At 39.7% G+C, this 20598-nt stretch overlaps 1 protein-coding gene across 1 annotated transcript; it reads left to right on the top strand.

Annotated features, from left to right (window-relative positions):
- Positions 1-4780: 4780 nt before the first annotated feature.
- Positions 4781-5269, top strand: LOC132061234 (uncharacterized). Its single transcript, XM_059454087.1, has one exon. It carries the CDS (start codon positions 4781-4783, stop codon positions 5267-5269), a length of 489 nt encoding a protein of 162 aa, XP_059310070.1.
- Positions 5270-20598: the final 15329 nt, after the last annotated feature.

Raw genomic sequence — 20598 nt, 5'->3', positions numbered from 1 at the left:
TAATTCTTTACATAATGGTAAATGCTACTATGTGACAATCACTATAGACAATTGAACTCCCTTTAAAGGTCACTTTTCTTCCGAAGTTAGTTTGATCAAATCTCCTTTTTCAATTAACAAGCATGAAAATATAGAGTAATTAGGAAAGATCTACTTAGATTATAATTCGTACTAGTATATATTTAAGTAAGTGAACTAATAATGATGAAAGCACATTATTAATAATTTCAGCAAGCAAAACCATCATGTCAATGGTGACTCTTATAAGCATTGAAGTCAATCACCTTTTGTCATTCGATCATGACAAAACAGTCTACTTAACCTAAAAATAATCATGTCAAAGTAGCTATCACCATACACACGAAGTTAATTATAAAAGCACGAATGAAATCGGATTTTCTTCTAAAGACTTAATTACCTCTTATCTTCAATCCTTTTGTCGGGAATACAACCAGACAAGCAAATAATTCTTAGTACTCCCTCCGACCCATTTTTGTGTGAATGTTTGACTTGAAATGGGAGTTCAATAAGATAAAGATTTTTCTTTACATTCAAATAAAATATTCTTTTCATTCAAAATTATTCTTTCAAATGAGTGGTGGCAGATGTGTCAAATGTGAGGGTTCGACTAAATTTGGGTGGGTTATATGCAATGGCGGAGCCAGGAATTTCGCTGAGGGGTTCAAAATATAAAAAAGCAAACATACGAAGAAGTCTAAGGGGGTTCAACGTCTAATATATATACATAAAAAATAATTTTAACCTTGTAAAAAAGATTTTTTAAGGGGGTTCGGATGAACACCCTCGGCATAGTGTGGCTCCGCCACTGGTTATATGGGCTGCTAATCCAAAAGTTACTTGGGCCGAAATGGACTAAACGATGAGTCATAACCCAACCCATCCAACTCTTACTATGTTTTAATTTTTCTTGTTTATTTATTTTCTTATAATTTGTTTAAGTACCTAATAATACTTTATTTTATATATTATGACTATATATAACGTATCGAACAAAAAAAATCATTTAGTAATAATATTTTGCTTAAGATTTTTTATGAGTCATTTGGATTAGCTACATATCAACTCAACTTTCATTTTTTTTGTACAGATTGCCCTTCAAAAGCACTAATCTTTAATTTTTCCCCCTCAAATTAGTGTTCTTTAATTTTTGTCCTTCGCCTAATACGATAATACCCTAAGGTTCTGGATTCGAACCCTAGTTCAGTAAAATAAAAAAATAAAATAAAAAATTCGCAAAGCAGTGTTTTGCATGCAAACTCTACCTGCAGGCAGAGTTGGCAAAACTCTACCTCACATGCAAAACTACGCACCCAGAGTTTTGCATTCGAAAAATAAGGCAAAACTGCGCTTAAGGTAGGTTTTGGCATGCTGATGGCAAAACTCTACCTTGAGGTAGAGTTTCAAACTCTGCCTGAAGGTAGCAAAATTCTGCCTCAAAACTCTGCCTTTGCATGCAAATCTCTACCTTGCGAATCCAAACTCTACCTTGCAATTTTTTTTTAATTTTTGACTGAGCGGGAGTTTGAACCCGAAATCAAGGGGTTCTAACGAAGGACAAAAATTAAAGACCACCCCAAAATTAGGGCATTCCTGCGAGATGAGTTGAATTGGGCGGGTCAAAATAGATTAAGAGTCCGTTTGGATGGGCTTATGGCTTTTGACTTATAAATTATAAGTTAGGATTTCTAGCTTATAACTTTGGGTTATTTTTGTCATTTTAGCCTAAAAACAAGTGCTTAAAAGCACTTTTTTATTTTATCCAAATACTACAAAAGTGTTTAAAAGCTATTTTGACTTAAAAGCACCTAAAATAAGTCAATCCAAACAGGCTCTAAGTGAATAAATGGGTAAGCTAATGACCCGCCTAACTTGGACAGTTGGGCGAGTTAAGTTTTCAAGGGCTATTTTTGTCACCCCCAATGGTGAGTGTTTCATTTTCACTTTCTCTCTCCTCATACAATAATTAACTTTTTATACCCGATATATATCAAGTCATGAAGTATGAAATGAAGATGCTATATTGAAACCGAGCGAATAACTGTATATAACTAAGTGGAAACGATTCTAATTAAAATGTTGAATTATTGTAGTGATAAATATGTTCCCTAGTTTTATATTTGTTGAACAATTGGGCAAACAAAATGAGAGAGGACTAGGGCTTTGCTAAACATGTTGTGTCAAAAAATTTCCTATGAAAAGAAACGAATATGAACCAACAAAAGAAAATATATGAACCAACTTCAGCAATCAGCATCATTCATTCTTAAGTTTTTTAGGGCAAGGTGGTGACTTAGAGACAGGTCACATCCTTCAGAGGAGCAAACATCCCAAGCCCAAGCTGTGCCCTTGCTCAGTCACATCCCTCTCTTCCCAGCCCCATTCTCCTTTGTTTTTTTCTAACCTAACCTAAAACTCTCGTTGTCTCATTATGTGACGGTATTTATCCGATATGAAATTTAAAAGATGAAGAAAGATCTTTGAGATATAATGTAAATATATACAACATAGCAAAATTGTCTTCACTATTGTATACGGTAAAACCGAGGATACAGGCACGCTCGGTTCAAATGCCGTTTCCGCCGAGTGCGGCACCGATGAAAATCCCCAAGAGATTTCGCATGTCCGATATCCCGAAGTACAATGGGACAACGGACTCAAATGAGCATGTGACTGCGTATACGTGCGCTATTAAGGGCAATGATCTCACCGAGGATGAAAGGGAATCAGTGCTACTTAAGAAATTTGGGGCTTCTGTCAAAGGGGGGGTGATTTGGTATCATAACTTGCTCGAGCACTTGATTGATTCATTTTCCATGCTCGTTGATGCTTTCATTAAGGCCCATGCCGGGGCCATCAAGGTCGAAACTCGAAAATCGGACTTATTCAACGTTAAGCAACGAGATGACGAGACCCTTCGCGAGTTTGTGGCTCGATTTCAAATGGAGCGCGTGGACTTACCTCCGATTCTTGACGATTGGGCCGTTCGAGGCTTTCACCCGAAGGGCTCGGCTCGAGGAGATCGATCACATATATGGAGCTAAAACAAAACCTGATAGAATACCCGGCGATCGCCTGGGCTGATGTACACAACAGGTATCAGTCGAAGATCAGGGTCGAAAATGATAAGATTCTGAGGGCTGCTTCAGTATCATGGAATTCTGGTAAAGGGAGTGATCGCTCAAGGAGAGTGATAGATCGAGATTCCAGATCGTCATATGTAGGGGTGTCAATGGGACGGTTCGGTCGATTATTTTTAAAAAACTATACCATCCCAATTCTTCGGTTATTTTATTTTGTATAACCAGAATTAGACTTTTCGAGACCATCCCATCATCTCGATTTTTCTTCGGTATTAGTACGGTTCAGTTATTTTAGTTTTAAAGTGTCACCTAAGAATACACCACCATTAAAATGTAACGACACAGACCTCCACAAACCTATTTATAGTACCATCAAATAAAGCTTCTATTTGTTTCTTATGAAATATTTAATGTAAAAGCTATTAAAAAAAATTATACAAAGTAACTAAACTGAAATGTGTTATATCAAGTAGCAAGACAACAACGATGACATCATCGCGATGTGAATCCTCACTGATTGACCAGGGATAAGAATAACTTGTCAAAGACAACAATGTTGAATTGAGCCAAAACAAACATTAGCTTGTGAGTTTAAAAACCATAGCTTGAATTTGATACATATGCATCAAGCAACACAGTAGAGGAGACCAAGATGGAGGTAAACTTCTGTTAGTGCTAACTATAACAAAAAATGCCTACTTAAATCATCTAAATCTATGACCGTGTGACTATGTATATGAGGTATCCTTTTGAAACTAAATCCAATCAATTAAAGGCCCAAAATTTAGTGGCCGAAATTCTTTTTTATACTTGAAACAGAACTTAAAAATATATTTTATATATTCAATTTAACATATTTGTAATATATAAAATATATTTCATACATGTAAGGCTATTCGGTTCGGTTCGGGAATTTTTCGGGTTTTTGTATAAATTAAAAAGACCACCCTAATTATTAGGGACGGTTATAAGCTTTAAAAAAATCCACGATTTTATTGAAAAAAACACTATAAATCGGTTCGGTATAGTTAGGTTCGGTCAGTTCGGTTGGTTTTTCATATTTTTTTGACACCCTAAGTCATATGACAAGTACCAGCCTTACCCGCTCGATCGAAAGGGGAACGAGCGTAACAGCGAATCGGGCAAGAGTGATAGGAGAAACGATCGAAGGAATGATCGAGGCCAAAATAGCCGTGGTTTGGGAAACAGAAATGTTGTCAATAGAGCTCCGGGAAATAGAGAAACTCCAAGGTTATCCGAGTACAACTTTTGCGTCGATGTAGCAACTATAGCGGCGGCCGTTATCCGAAACAAAGAAACAAGACATCCTAGGTCAATCCAATCCGACCCGGAGAAGCGGGATAAAAGTCTTATTTGTAAGTATCATCATACTCACGACCACCGAACCGAGGATTGTCGACAGCTGAGAGAGGAGGTCGCCCGTCTGTTCAATTTGGGACATCTTCGAGAATTCCTAAGTGAACGAGCAAAAACCCATTTTAAAAACACGGACTCCAACAAGCATGATAGGCGGAAGAGCCTCGGCGGGTGATACACATGATCATGGAGGAATCGACGTTCTATTGGGCCTTATAAAGCGCGCAAAAATTTCCATAACGAGGGAAAAAGCATATCCGAATGATGACCCCGATGGCCCCATCACATTCAATGACGAGGACATGGAAGGCATCGCCCAGCCGCATAATGACGCACTAGTAATATCTGTCCTTGTTAATAAGTTTAGAATTAAACGTGTGCTGATTGATCCAGGTAGGTCGGCTAATATCATCCGATGGAGAGTCATCGAACAGCTAGGACTACTAGATCAGATCGTGCCGACAATACGGGTCCTCAACGGATTCAACATGGCATGCGAAACGACGAAGGGTGAGATCACTTTACCGATCAGTATGGCAGGAACTACGCAGCAGACCAAATTTTATGTGATAGAGGGAGACATGGGATACAATGCATTGCTGGGCAGACCGTGGATTCACCTCGTAAGAGCGGTTCCCTCGACTATGCATCAGGTATTGAAATTTCTGACTCCAGACGATATCAAAACCGTCCGTGGTGAACAGCAGGCCGAAAAAGAAATGTTCGCGGTTGAAGAATCTGTTAGGACTATAAAAGCGCCAGATCGGAGTGAAGGGAAAAATGCCAAATAGCAATCACAGATCCTGATCCCGAAATCTTTGGAAGATCGAAACGGAGACACACTAGACGAAGAGCTAAAATTCGGAGTATCGAGAACCTTTGTGGTGCCCGATGATTCTGATGCCACTAAGTCCACCATTGAAGAACTCGAGCAAGTCATACACTGTTCGTCCATCAACCAGAAAAGAAGGTATACCTGGGCACGGGATTAACCCCCGAGCTCAAGAAAGAATTTATTGAGTTTCTTAAAATTAACTCAGATTGCTTTGCTTGGTCCCATCTAGACATGACAGGTATTCCACCGGACGTGACGACACACAAGTTGAGCTTGGATCCAAGTTTTTCCTCGGTCAAACAAAAGCGGAGGCCACAACCCGAGATAAAAGATGCATTCGTCAAGGATGAGGTAACCAAGATCCTTAATATAGGATCCATTCGAGAGGTAAAATACCCAGATTGGCTAGCTAAGGTTGTAGTAGTGCCTAAAAAGGGGAATAAGTTTAGAATGTGCGTAGATTATAAAGATTTAAACAAAGCCTGCCCGAAGGATTCATTTCCTTTGCCCAGCATCGAGCGCATGATCGACGCTATCGCGGGTCACGACACGCTAAGTTTCCTCGATGCCTATTCTGGATACAACCAAATACAAATGGACCCGGAGGATCGAGGAAAAACCTCCTTTATAACTAGGTTTGGCATATATTGTTATAATGTAATGCCCTTCGACTTAAAAAATGCCGGTGCCACCTATCAGCGTTTAGTCAACCGAATGTTTGAACACCAAATAGGGAGATCCATGGAAGTTTATATAGATGACATGGTCGTTAAGTCCCTACGAGCAGAGAACCATTTGAAATTTTTACAGGAAAACTTTCAAAGATATTAAGAAAGTACAACATGAAAATTTGAACCGAAAAAATGTGCCTTCGGAGTCAGATCGGGCAAGTTTCTCAGATTCATGGTATCAAATCGGGGAATCGAAATCAACCAGGATAAGATAAAGGCAATTGAAGATATCACCGTGATAAACGACATCAAAGGGGTACAAAGACTAACGGAACGGATAGCGGCCCTAAGCCGATTCATCTCCAGATCTTCGAACAAGAGTCACCGTTTCTTCTCATTGCTCAAGAAAAAGAATGACTTTGCATGGACCCCCGAATGTCAGATGGCCTTGGCAGAACTCAAAAGGTACTTATCAAGCCCACCTCTACTCCACACACCAAAAGCGAACGAGCGGTATATCATAATTGGGCCGTGTCGAGATAGCGGTGAGCGGTGTCCTCGTTCGAGAGGAGAAAGGTACGCAATACCCGATTTACTATGTAAGTAGAACCCTCGATGACGCCGAAACCAGGTACCCACATTTGGAAAAACTCGCTTTGGCTTTATTAAGTGCATCTAGAAAATTAAAACCTTACTTTCAGTGTCATCTCATATGCGTCATAACGTCGTACCCCTAAAGAACGTCACGCATAAACCCGAACTCTCGGTGCCGACTAGCAAAATCGGTCAGAGATTGGGCGGTATGATATTGAATACAAACCCCAACCGCAATCAAATCCAAAATACCGGCGAATTTCTTGGCCGATTTCAGACTGCCAATGTCCCCGATGTCGACAAGAGATGCTTCTTGCCTCGGGAACTAGCGGAACGGAGTCCGGACCCTTTATACGGATGGTACGTCTAATGTAAAAGTGGTCCTAGGGTTGAAGGATCGTTCTCAAACCTCCCTCGTGTGACATAACAAGATAATCTATTAGATCGGCTGATTTAACTAACAACGAAGCCGAGTATGAGGCTATGATTGCAGGTTTAGAACTGGCTAAAAGCTTGGGAGTCGAGATCATAGAGGCCAAGTGCGATTCTCTCCTGGTGATCAACCAAACGAACGGAACCTTCGAAATCAAAGATGATAGAATGCGGAGATATCAAGAAAAAATTGCAGTCATCCTTCGTGGGTTCGAGGTGGACGTTGGAACATATACCCTAGGATCAAAATAATGAGGCAGATGCCACGCAAATCTGGGATCCTCGGTCAAATCAAAAGGGTTCGCCTCCAGAGCTGTGGTACAGTTAACAAAATAAGTCATAGAGACCGGCCACGCCGAGATAAACTCGACCAGCCTCACTTGGGATTGGAGGAACAAATACACGTTATTATCTTCAAACAAAAGCTACCATCCGATGCCAAGGAATCAAAGGCCCTAAACCAAAGCAACAGATTTTGTTTGGTCGATGGCCAACAGCGAAGGTCATTTCACGGCCCCTTGGCGAGATGCCTAGGACCAGGGGAAACCGACTATGTTCTGAGAAAAATTCACAAGGGGACTTGTGGAAACTATTCGGGAGCCGATTCATTGGTCCGCAAGCTGATCAGAGCAGGATACTACTGGAACGAGATGGAGGAAGATGCCAAAACCTTCATTCGAAAATGTAACGAATGCCAAAGACGCACGCCCGTCAATACATCAACCTGAGGAAGAGCTCCATCCGGTCCTCCCCCGGCGGCATTCACGAAATGGGGCATGGATATGTGGGACCTTTGCATTGGGCCCCGGTAAGACGCGAATTTATTTTACTTATGACCGATTATTTCTCTAAAACGGGTCGGCGCACGAGCACTCGAGAAAATCAGGGAAAAAGAGGTCATTAATTTCATTTACGATCATATAATCTGTCGATTCGGGGTACCAGCGGAGATCGCGTGTGATAACGGGAAGCAGTTCATAGGTAGCAAGGTCAGCAAGTTTTTCGAAGAATACAAAATCAAGAAAATCTTATCAATCCCGTATCATCCGAGTGCGAATGGCCAGGCCGAGTCTACCAATAAAACCATACTGCAGAATTTAAAGAAAAAGGCGGCGCCTAAGCACCGATGGAAGGAGGTTCTGCCCGAGGTTTTATGGGCCTGCCGCACAACGGTAAGATCAAGCACTGGGGAGACTCCATTTTCCCTTGTATACGGAGCCGAGGCCCTGATACCCGTCGAGGTTGGTGAACCAAGCTTAAGATTCAGTTATGCCACTGAGGACTCAAACCGTGAAGCAATGTCCGTCAATCTGAATCTCATGGACGAAAGAAGGGAAGCTGCTCATATCCGGATAGCCGCACAAAAACAGAGGATGCAAAGGTATTATAACCGGAGGACCAGCCTCAGACATTTTCAGATTGGGGACTTGGTGGCGGTGAAGGTCACACTTCATACGAAGAACCTCACGAAGGAAATTAGCCCCGAATTGGGAAGGACCGTACCGAGTCACCGGAATGACCGAAAAGGTTCTTATTAGCTCGAGAATGAAGACGGACAACATATCCGAAAAACAATTGGAATGTAGACACCTAAAACGATATTCCGTTAAAGGTATGAATAACTTTTTCTTTTGCTTTCTTCTCTCGATCTAACCTCGCGGGGATACGGCCCGAGGGACGACAAAAAAACACGATGGATACTCAAAAGTCATAGACTTAGAGACTCGAAAGCACGTCTTTGCACTCTTTTTTACTTCGACCGTTTTGTCCCGGTGGGTTTTCGGTAAGGTTTTTAATAAAGCGGCCCGAACAAATACACATATAGACCATACCGATCAAAGACCGGAGACCGAGGATTGCACATACCTGGCTAATAGTACCCAAGCCCTCATACTTCGGACTCGAATACTAGGGGACTATTATAGCATGAGTTAAGTGATAACTATGTAAAATCCAAGGCCTGAACGATAGGATCAGATGTAAGGAACAAACGATCGATTGAATCGTGTCCACTTAGTTTGTTCTTGCCGCGGCAACAATTGCGAATGCATCTCTGGCCGGTTTTTCAATAAAACTTACTTCAATCAAAAGGATCCAATATTTCCAAATACCGAAAAGCTATGGTGTAACGGTTAAAGACTACGGTCTAAAGTATGGCGTAACAGTTAAAGACTATGGTCTAAACTATAGCGTAAATGTGCTTAAAGACTACGATCTAAAAAACATATGCAAGCTCAAAGCTGTGACCTAAAACGGTTAAAGACCACGGTCTAAAAACGCAAAAATGTCGTGATTGGGTCTGTCTTGAAAATTATAAATAAAGCAACGACTAACGTCAACACGGACTAAAACCCAATCACGAGCCGTTACCATTTGAATTTTATCCTAGCCGAAACAATATGGCAAATTATAATGATGGCATAAACCGAACAAACATTGAACCGAGCAGTACTTTGCAAATATCAAGTATAAATTTTGATTCATACATAAAGTAGATTTACGAAGGCTCAAACTAGTGGCCTCAAAACAAAGGTGTAAAAACAAAAGAAGGGACACAAGGCCCCGAACCTAATCTTCACCCGACCCCTCGACCTCTTTATCGGCTGACTCGAGGTCGATATCCGAATCCTTAGGGTCGAACGCAGCCTTTGCTTCCACTTCAAGCTTCTTGACTTCCTCGATCAGATCTGATAAGTCCACACTAGTGGCTTGAACTTCTTCGAGGGTTTTCCTTCGGGATAAGCACCACTCGTGCTCGGCTTGAAGATTCTTCCTTTTTGGCGGCGTGATCACATCGACCTTGTCTTTGCTCTAACATATCGTCATAACCCGAGATCCGGTCGAGAGCCTTTCCATGCTTGACTTGCGGTCGGTGATGACCGATTCAATCGATCCCGTTTCCGAGCTTCCGGCAATGATGAGCTAAGGCCGTTCATTTGTTCCACGACGCCGGCGTCGCTCCCCCCGGAGAACATCACGTTCGGCCATAGCACCGATGGTCATTTCGTGAAGGACATTAAACTTGGGCTTGATCCCATCTAGCTCTGCCCGAAGTTGATCGATCTGGCTAACATAAGCCCGGGTCTGAGAAAGAAGGGCGTTAGCATCGGCCGTTAAAGATTTATTAAAAACTTCGAAAGCTCTTACCTTCTCTGCTAGCTGATCGCGCTCCCGCTTAGCCTCAGCAGCTTCATTTTGAGCCACTGTTAAGTCCGGCTTCAGGATAGAAAGGTCAGGGAAAGACGAGATGTATTGCAATTTACTCGCTCGTACGGATCCATTAGCTGAGTCCACCTTCGACTTTTGCTTTTAAGCTCCTCCTCAGCCGACCCACTTCATGCCTAAGCACTGGCTTCGAAAGGTGATGAGCGCGAGAGGCTCATAAGAGAAACAGGAACGATTGTAAAATGAGACATGAAGTTAAAAGTAAATGAAAGGAGCACAAGAACAAAACTTACCCGGTTCAATGCATGCTGGGCCTCGTTAAAAAGGCATGATTCCGACTTCATCCATTTTCGGACAGTTTCCGGGACACCGGGGTATAAATAGCTAGCCACCCCGACCTACTTCCCGACAAGATGTTCATGTCGGCCGGCACCTTGAAAGATTGATAGCCTCTCTTCTTATTCGGGTCGGTACTAGGGGCGAGGAAAACGACTTCTCCAACTTAGGACCGGAATTAACCCCGAAACGATGAGCCACCTGGGATGGACAAATGCTCAAAACCCGACATACCCGAAGCGGGTATTTCATAACCCTCATGACCGGCTGCCCTTTGCTCGGTCATCTTACCTTTGGCTTTTTCATCATCGGTGGGAACATCCACCAATAGCGACGGAGAATCCTGTATGCAAATTATCTTTTCAGATGAGGCCACAGCTTGTATCGAAAGGACGGAACTAATACCATACAAAGGTGGAATAGTAGGTACCTTAGAGCCTGATACCGATGAAGTTGCCTTCGATCCAAATTGCGGTTAGCGCTTTTCAGTACTTCGAGTAGAAGTGTGATCGGAGGCCCGACCTTCGACCCGAGATCCCTGCATTCATCGGCCTCGAGATACCACTCGACCCGGCCAAATTTAAAGCGAGCTTTCCACCAATAGTGGAGTGATTGCAACAGAACCGGTCAAATCATGCTCAAGGAGTTTGTCAATAAGACGATGCCCACCTAACGCCGGATCATCGTCGTTAGAATGGTCCAATAATTGACCAACAACCTCAGCGTTCAAAGCACGGGCCGAGATATCTTCCGATGAGGTCTCTCGAATAACGACCCTCGATCTTTTTCTGGCCTGGGAAGGAGCTCGAGATGATTCAGAGGATTTTATTTTCCTCCTCTCAATTAGGTCTCCCTGATCGGGAGCTTCGATATCTTGCTCGTCAGCTGAGGCCTCGATAGTTTGCTAGCCCCGAATTCTGGTGGCCTTAGACAAACCTGTGAAGCAAAAAGAGGAACAGCCATTACCTAACTAACGTGGCGTATTGTGTAGAGTAGAAAGGACGACGCTATAAGGGAAAGACTTACCGTGGATTCCGGCCTCCCAACAGGACCGGGACAAACGTTTTCAGGTACGTTCGGCATAAGTAAGTTGGGAACAGATTTTTTCAATCCATTGGTAGAGGTTAGGAACCGCACCAAGGGTTCGGATAAGCGCTGTATACACATGAACAAATAGAAGGTTCAGTATAGGTGAAGGCACGTGGCCGAATCGTGTCAACATAAAGTTACTTACTGTTTGGGTTCCATTTCTCAGGAAACGGCAATTTGTCAGCGGGAATCAGATCCGTCGTCACGATTCGGACAAACACCGCCTGGCGTCCTCGGTCTCTATCTTCGTCCGGACGTAGAAGGGCGCTTTTCCGGCTTCATTTTGAGGTTTATCATTCCCCTCTCACATATTAGGGGCTATAAGCGGAGTAGGTGGTGCACCGTGAACGGAATGTTCACGTTTGTAGTAAAATAACGGAGGAGCACAACGATCCTCCAAAATGATGGGTGAATTTGGCCGAGGGTAATCTCGTACCGTTTACAGAAATCGACCACCACAGGGTCGAGTATGCTGAATGTGAAAGGGTAAGTATAAACACTTAAATACCCTTCCACGTAGGTCGTTATGGCTTCATCCTGGTCAGGGATAACGACCTCCTTACCTTTTCACCCACAATCTTCTTTGACTTGCTCGAGTTTATTCGGGGGTATCGTGCACAAATAGGCTGATATTTCGACACCTCGATCCCCCTGTTGAGAAGGTTTCTCGACTTTAAAGTCCCGAATGGTCGAACAGTCCTGAGGAACAAGGTCAGTCAGCAGTGGCTCTAGTTTAGGAGCCGAAGAGGTCTCACCAGCTTTAGCCTTTGAAGATTTGCTCATCATTTCGGAATTATGAAGATAAGAAGGTTTTGAATGAAGGTATGAAGATTGAACAGGAAACTAATAAGAAGATATGAAGATATGAAGGTATGAAGGTTTCAAGATATGAAGATCAACGTATCCAAAACACACGAAGGTAAAAACAAGGGCATATACAAAGGTTTGGGTACAAACAATACACATGGAATGCTCAATGAAGTCCAATAATAACCAATTTGCGAAATCCCATTAAAGATTTTTTGCATTTCACAAAATTCCGACTATGTTGGATACATCAGTGCATCAAAAAAAGCAGAAGAAACCCTACTCTATGACCAATAATTGGAAAATAAAAGTAAGGCAGCCACACCCTTACTCAACCTAACAAGTCGGAGGATGGGATCTCCAAGTCTATCCACAGGATGTGGCAATGATGGTTGATACCGATTAGATATCCCCGTGACTTGCACCGGAGGCGAATGACTCGGGGATATCCAATTTCGATAAATCTTCCTTATCGAGCACAATCATTGGTGGAGTTTCGCCCGAAGGTATTTTTCGACGGGTCCCCATAATATGGCGAGTTCGAACTCGAGATTCAACCCCGGAATGCACAACGAAAAAACTTCCAGCCTCCCTGCGTCTAAGTGGCCTCGATGGAGCAGGTATTCTTCTTCCCCGAACTACGTCCTCAGCTACCGACTTTCCCTTGGTAGCCCTCCTCGTCCGAAGTCCTGGAAACCAAAGGTATTGAGTTAGGATATAATACAGGGAAATGAGGGTCGAAACGATCAGATTAAGAAGTTACCATGGTCTTTGCCTTTCCACCCTTCGGTGTCATTCTTCTCCAAGAATGGCCCTGAAGGTAGAGCTTTCGGAGAAGGGCAATCACCCATTCAAAAATAGCAATTTCAAGTGTGGGCTCAACCGGATCCGGTGAAGGGTTCCACACTTCGGGAAAATCGACAGGCGATGGACGGTAAAGTTGAACTTTGCGTATCATCACGAACCGCAAGCCATCCTCGATCATATCGTCTTCGGGGGTCGATTAAGCTTCGGCTTCCTGGGAAGATCCGAACAATTACCTGGATCACCCGAGGTACATATAAATGAAGCAAATGATCGAGGGTAAAAGCGACTCCGGCCGCATTGGCCAACTTCTCAATGCAGAACACGAGCCTCCAAATTTGCGGAGCGATCTGCCCGATACATATTCGATATTGACGGCAGAAGTCCTCGATTATTCTATGAACAGGGAAGGTGAACTCTATGGCAAAGGGATAAGTGTATGATAATGAGTCACCGGCAACATGATGATTTATTTTCACACCATTCCCAATGGGGAGGAGGTCGACGTCTGCTCCTAGATGCCAATCTTCCCTGACCATAGTCATGGCGCTATCACCGATACAAGATTCGAAATTCTCCACCGGGTCAAGATGACGAAGAACTTTACAGTCATTCGTATAAATAAAACCCGACGGAACAATACCGGCGACGATAGATTCTAACTCACGTCGAGGCGGCGCTCCATTGATGGTATGAACGAATGCGATCTTCACCCCGAGTCAATAACGGTACCTAAGCCATGATCGTAGAAGGTCCTCCTTAACGACAAGTACTCACACCCCGGAACAAGAAGATTGAAAGATCCGAAGAGTATTATGGGCTCGATGCGGGAATATCAATAAGCCAGATGAAACAAAGTGAGATTTGAAGAAGTGCAGATGCATGGAAAAGAAAGAAGACATGGGCTTTATATAGAAAGAGATTTAAGAGATCTTTTAGTGTATCAAGGATTCTGATACAAGGAGGATTCTTCAAAAAGATTTGGCGGCTGGGTAATAATGACCTAGCATCCGGCAGAGTGAGATTTGACTTAAAGGTCTCGTCCTAGGTAATTGGACGGTTGTTCGACCTTTTGGGTCCATTCCCCGCCGTCAATAATTGTACCTCGGGAAATGGTGGGACTATATGTATACGGGTAAAACCGAGGATACAGGCACGCTCGGTTTCCCGTTGTTATGGATATGCTCGGTCACGATACGACCGTCTCATCGAGAACGAGGCTTCGAGTTCGGGCCGGGATGAGGCGATAAAGGAAGGGCGATTGACTGCCACCAGCGGAAGACCAAAATATTCGTCCTCAACCGGATAATTCGGCGTCGATCTCAGCAAAATAACTGTCACCGGATTTATTTTCTTTATTTAGAATTGCACTAGGGTTGAAACTCCTCTACTATATAAAGATGAGGTTATCATTCATGAAGGGGGTAGCGATAGCAAGGAGAGAAACAGTTTACATCAGCAATCATAAGAATCTTAAAACCATTCCCATTTGTTCTTAAGTTCATTTTTATTATACTTAGTGTAAGTTCCTAACGTAAGGTATTGACCTCGGTTTCTATACTAGGACGTACCGGACGTAGGTTGGTCGGATTCCGCTTCTCTCGTTCATTTATTGGCTTATTTCGCTATTTAATCTTGAATTGAATTTAGCCACATATCTTTGGTGTCACGCATAAATTTAATTGTTCTCCGTTTTAAGGTTAAACAATTATAAATGAGTGGTTGTATATTCTAGTCTATCAACATTAATTTCATCTGAACTCGATATTTTTAATTAAATTTTTAACAAAATTTAGATCCAAATCAACCCATAATTTCCAAAGTGTAACGGGTTTAATAGTAAAACATATAGATTAAATTCATAGAATTAAAATCCTACATCTGCTTCTGGTGGTAAGAATTCTACATGTCTTCTCATAAAATGTGAACATTTGTATAAAGTGATTTTCAAAAAATTATGTCATTAAAAATAAAATAACATACTCAATAAAATTGAATAGTTCTCAAATATAAAAAATTTACTATAATTTTCTTAGGACAAATTAACGCACGTGAAATGAGTGGAGTGAGTATGATTTATTTGTGAGCCCGTGATCTGAATCCTTGACAGCCACAAATAGTTTTTATCCAAACACACAATCCCCTAATGTACTTCCCAAAAGATATACGGAGTATCTTTTTTACCTTTCAATCCTTTTCGAACTTAGGGTGCGACTGGTACGCGGAACATATTTTTCAGAAAATGTTTTCTAATTTTTCATATTTGATTGAGAAAAAAATTTCAATAAATACTTTCTCTAAGAATGAGTTTATATTTGTTTCCCTAATGGAAGTAGGAAACAAATTCCATAAGTATCATTCGACGTTATTATCTCTTCTCCACCCTCCAACACACCCCACTTCCCATCCACCCCCATAGCCCCCATCAGCCATCTCCACCACCCCCATAGTCCTACCATTCACTCCCTCCCCCATAATATTTGCCTAAATGATATAAAATGCTTTTGATAGAATAATCTTCTGCTTAGTTTCCGAACACCAAGAAGTAAAGAAATAATTCACTTATTATTTAGGAAAACATTTTCCTTTCCTACCAAACACGCCCTTAGTTTGCTATCTGGTAGTGTCAATGTCACACTAAACTACAAGAGATAGTTTTTTGGCAATGTATAAAATGCCAACACAATGCCCTTTTTCAAACGCATAACTTAGAAATTCTAGCTAGCTACAGCTCCTCCTTATCTTGAAAGATATACGAGGATGACTATAAATAAATATACAGATATCAAGAAAGTGACTACCACCCAGTTAACTTTTTGGAGTTTTTATCGCTTTTTTACAATAAGCCTATATAGGATATTTGGTTGGTGGGTGGTCCTAATACCCACTATATAAGATTGATACTATATTTAATTACATATGTTGCCCAAACACTACAAGAAAAAATATATTTTGCAATAAAAAAAAAATTCTTGTCATAGATTAATTATTGTTGCAAAAAGTATTTTTGGCAATAAATAAATAAAAAATTGTTGCATAGACTTTTCCCAACGGTTCTTATTGCAACAACGTGCAACAACTTTTTTCTTTTTGTTGTCATAAGTACTTTTTGCAAAAATAATCAATACTATGGCAACAAAATTAAATTCTTTGGGAACAAAAGATTCATTTGCCAACAATAAAACTAAGTTGTTGCCAAATATTAAATTTTTTGTTACCATTTCTATACTTTCTTGTAGTGAAAATAGAAAAAAGGAAAAATATAGAAGTACAGATATATATTTAGACTGACTTAGGACCACTGTGACCTTATTTTTTGCATATGTATCAATGTAAATATCAAACAGCTACCTTTCCAAGAAAATTAAGCAGGTAAATAACGCTTACCTAATTGCATTTTGCTTCTAAAACGTGAATGTATTATATCCCTGGCTTGCAATATTGTTGTTGAATTTGCAAATGAAATCCCATATTAGTAACTGATAATAAAAAGAATTTAATTATGCATGAGGTATCGTGATATTTTTTATTGGTGTGAGGCATTTTGTGAAAAATTGTGCGGACTAGCTTGGTTCAACATAGAGTATCACACCATTTTAAAGTATTTTTCATCTGACTTAGCCCAATTGCTAATATCAAAATCTATGATTTGAAGGAATGAGTATAGAAATGACAGAGTAATATGTAAGACTGGGTTTAGAGTAATATGTAAGACTGGGTTTACTGCCTTCTTGGAGCTATGCATTAAGAAAGTAGCTTATGGGACCATAACAAATAAGTACATACATGGTGTAGAAATATTTTAAATGATATAAGGTCTTTTGGAGAGAATTCTCCGGTCTTTACTGAAACCAGACAACATCATACAATGTTAAGCGTATTTTTTAACTGACTTAGCCCAACGATTGTCATTTCTTTAATTTTGAATATTCACCTGTCTCATGTCAGTTATTTGTGAAAGTATTTCTGAATTGTGTGCAAAAGAGATTCTTCTGTTAATCAGTTGTTTCTCCTCTACTTATTTTATGAACTACTACAGGCTAACTTTGGTCCAGATATTTCTGACATTTATTACGTTTTCAGGCCCTAACACTATTTTTTGGATAGACCTTTGAGAGAATTGCTGTTATGCTAATATATCAGTTGTCAAAGCTTATAAGTTCTTCATTATTAACCACTAATTCATACGGGACTTTTTTCTCCAATTAAATAGTTGGAGTATTAAACAACTATAAATCTTAGTATATTGATATAAGATCAATTATCAAATAATTCATTTATTTTTCAGATTTATGAGTTCTCGCATTCCTTATTGAGTACCTAGAAACTACTACGTAGTAAATTACAGGCAGTAGTAAAACAATCTAACAATTTAATTATTGGCGTTGACTTATACCCACATCAACTTAAAATGTATTTTCCTTATTCCGTTTCTTTTTCTGGCAAAAAAAAAAAAAAGAAGCACAAAAGAAACAAGGTGAACCCCAGAGGGAAATATCAATCTTGACTGATTGGTCCTTAAAGAAAAGGAAAGCTTATCTGTTTTTACAACAACATCAATGCATAGTTGAATACATGACATGTTTTTTAATATAAACTTTTATCGCTTAAACAAGTTAAGTGTTATATTTTTTTTTCTATTTTAATTTCTAATTTCTAATGTCTTAAGATTAAATTATTTAAATTGGTGTAAATACCGTGTGTAGGTAAGTATTTTCCGATCTAATAATATCACTTCGCTCAATCCCGAAAAGAAAAATGGTGGGGGTTTGGGGTGTGGTTCTAACAATTATCAGTCAGATCTAAGTTGATTTCAAAATTAATTTTGTGATGACCATGTTGAGGAGACAAGTTACATCAGCTACACATAGTTAATTAAAGTAGTGTTTATCACTAATCTAGTTTAATTTGGGATTGCAATATATAGGGAATCTTCACCACAATAATATTATTCCAAATGTTGGTTGAGGCAGAGACAATGGATCCCAAGGTGGGGGCTGATTATAACACTCATTGCTTGGAATGTCTACCATCGACATTTAATTTTTTTGTTCTTCTGCAGCCTACCCAACATCCTAATTTATTTTTTACTTTAATTAGTAATTTACTAATTCTCTACGGATCGGACCACAATAAGTAATTTTTAAGGTTTTGGCACACTTGGAGGTAGATCTAGAATTAATTTATGAATTCTAGATCACAATCGATCATTTTTTACTTACTAGTTATAGATAGATAATTATATATATTAAATGAATATTTTTAACACAAATACAAAGTATGAATCAAAATTATTGAGTTATCTGGATCTTGTAATTATGCCGGTGACTCCACCCCTGGACACACCAATTAAAAAAAGAGGAAGAAGAAAAATTAACCTAAATTGCCGTCCACCTAACCTTTTAAGCTAAAAATAAATTTGATGTATAATATATGTATAATTCATGTATAATATGTGTATAACAAAGATATAATCAGTGTATAATTTATGTATATCAGCTAAAAGAAGTAAACGATGAATTGTGTAGTCTATTTGTGTAAAGACTCCGAAAAAAACTACTTAGTGAGTAACATTAATTAAGAGAGTTGTTTGTTTGACTAAATTATCCTAGTCAACTTATGAGAAAATTAAAAAGGTATTGAAAGACTTTTTGGAAGGTTGTTTGTATGATATATTAGACAATGGTAAATATATAAAAATAAAAATAAAATGCGTTATTGATATTCTTTTAAGAAAAATCACTTATTCTGAGTCAGATTTGTGAGGCTAGACAATCACTAATTGTGAGGGCGGGGAGAGGGGGGCGGGGGGAATAATAATTTAATGTTTAATTTAAAAGAAGTGTTAAAAGTCAACTATTTCTCTTCTTTTTAGTCATGAATGACCTAACCTCCATAACTTAGTTTGGTTTGAGAGCCATGGATATCAAATCTTGGTATTGATGATGTGAGAGAAATGTAATTCAAGATTTACCACTTTTTGTGAATAGAGATTATATTGATATGTATGTACAAAGCTGGCAAAGAGGACCAACTTGGCATTTTAAATGAGCTAAGGTGAATCAATTTTTCCTTTTAATATTAGTGGAAAATTGGAGTCAACATTAGGTCTAGTTCATTAGTTGTATTGTATGTATGATCTTGTGGAAGCTGTCAATTTCGAGGGTACTTGGGAACGTTAATCGATAAAGTAAATCTGATTATGCTATGATAAGATATCAGATCCTTTATAATCCCATATCAATCCCCGATTTTGTCACTAATCTTAATTTGTCCTAGTCCAATTTTGATAGAAGAATATCCTTGTTATTAAATTTATCTTGAAGCTGGCAAAACGTGCAGGTAGGTCAATTGAATCTCCTTCCTTTGAAAATTATATTTATTATGGTATAAAAAGAGAGATTTTTTTTATTTTTTTAACACACGTCCTTTCGAAGAAAAAAGTATACCCGCGACCTATGATACCTAAATCTCTCCAAAGCGGAACAGCTAATTCTTGTCCGCTTAATATCATATCCCTCGCATACAATCAACTCTTTTCATAAGTATATATTTCATATTAAAGTACGAAATGGACAAGTTAATTAACCTAAAGTATCTGATGCAGCATGACTCACACTTTAAACATCACAACATGAAAAATCCTGAAGAAGAAGAATATTTGAAAAAATCGCTTTCATAATGTATTTATTCATGGCAATATATTCGAGCCTTTGGGATCTCTCTTGAACGGCGGTCGGTCAGTCCTTTTCTTCTGTTGATGCTGAGACTGTCTCCCATATCATTCGATAACAAAGATCCACTACTTGCCTTGTCGCAAGCGAACCCAATAATGCCACGAGGCGGAGAGCCTTTCGATGAAGCCTGCACCCACTGGGAAAAAGGAATAATATACCTTGCCAGAGTTTCCCGATAAGGGGTCTTAAACAACATAAGAAAAAGCTTCACCGACTGCTTTATCAACAAGATCTTTCCATTTCTGCTACTATGCCTCCAGTTTACTGTTTAGTTCAGTTACTTTTTTTTCTTGCAATGGAAAAAATAGGCGATTTGAATCCCCGTTTTTCTGATTTCCTCTCGTCTGCTTTCTTGCTCATGAAAAGTATATATTTCATATTACAGTACGAAATGGACAAGTTAATTAACCCAAAGTATCTGATGCAGCATGACTCGCACTTTAAACATCACAGCCTGAAAAATCCTGAAGAAGAATATTTGAAAAAATCGCTTTCATAATGTATTTATTCATGGCAATATCTTCCTTATGTAAGTACCATAAAATTCTAATGCTTTTATTTCCCTCCTACTTCTAATTGTCTCCCACACTAGCTTTCTGTAGGTTGAAAGCCTTTATTACTTAAAAGGTCTTTTTTTTTTTATAACCCTT

This window comes from Lycium ferocissimum, chromosome 1 (assembly GCF_029784015.1).
Source record: "Lycium ferocissimum isolate CSIRO_LF1 chromosome 1, AGI_CSIRO_Lferr_CH_V1, whole genome shotgun sequence".
NCBI lineage: Eukaryota > Viridiplantae > Streptophyta > Magnoliopsida > Solanales > Solanaceae > Lycium > Lycium ferocissimum.
This window is presented reverse-complemented; position numbering and strand designations above follow the sequence as displayed.

Bases quoted from the DNA above. Each gene is read 5' to 3' on its own strand.
- LOC132061234 (XM_059454087.1), top strand. From the start codon at position 4,781: ATGGAAGGCATCGCCCAGCCGCATAATGACGCACTAGTAATATCTGTC.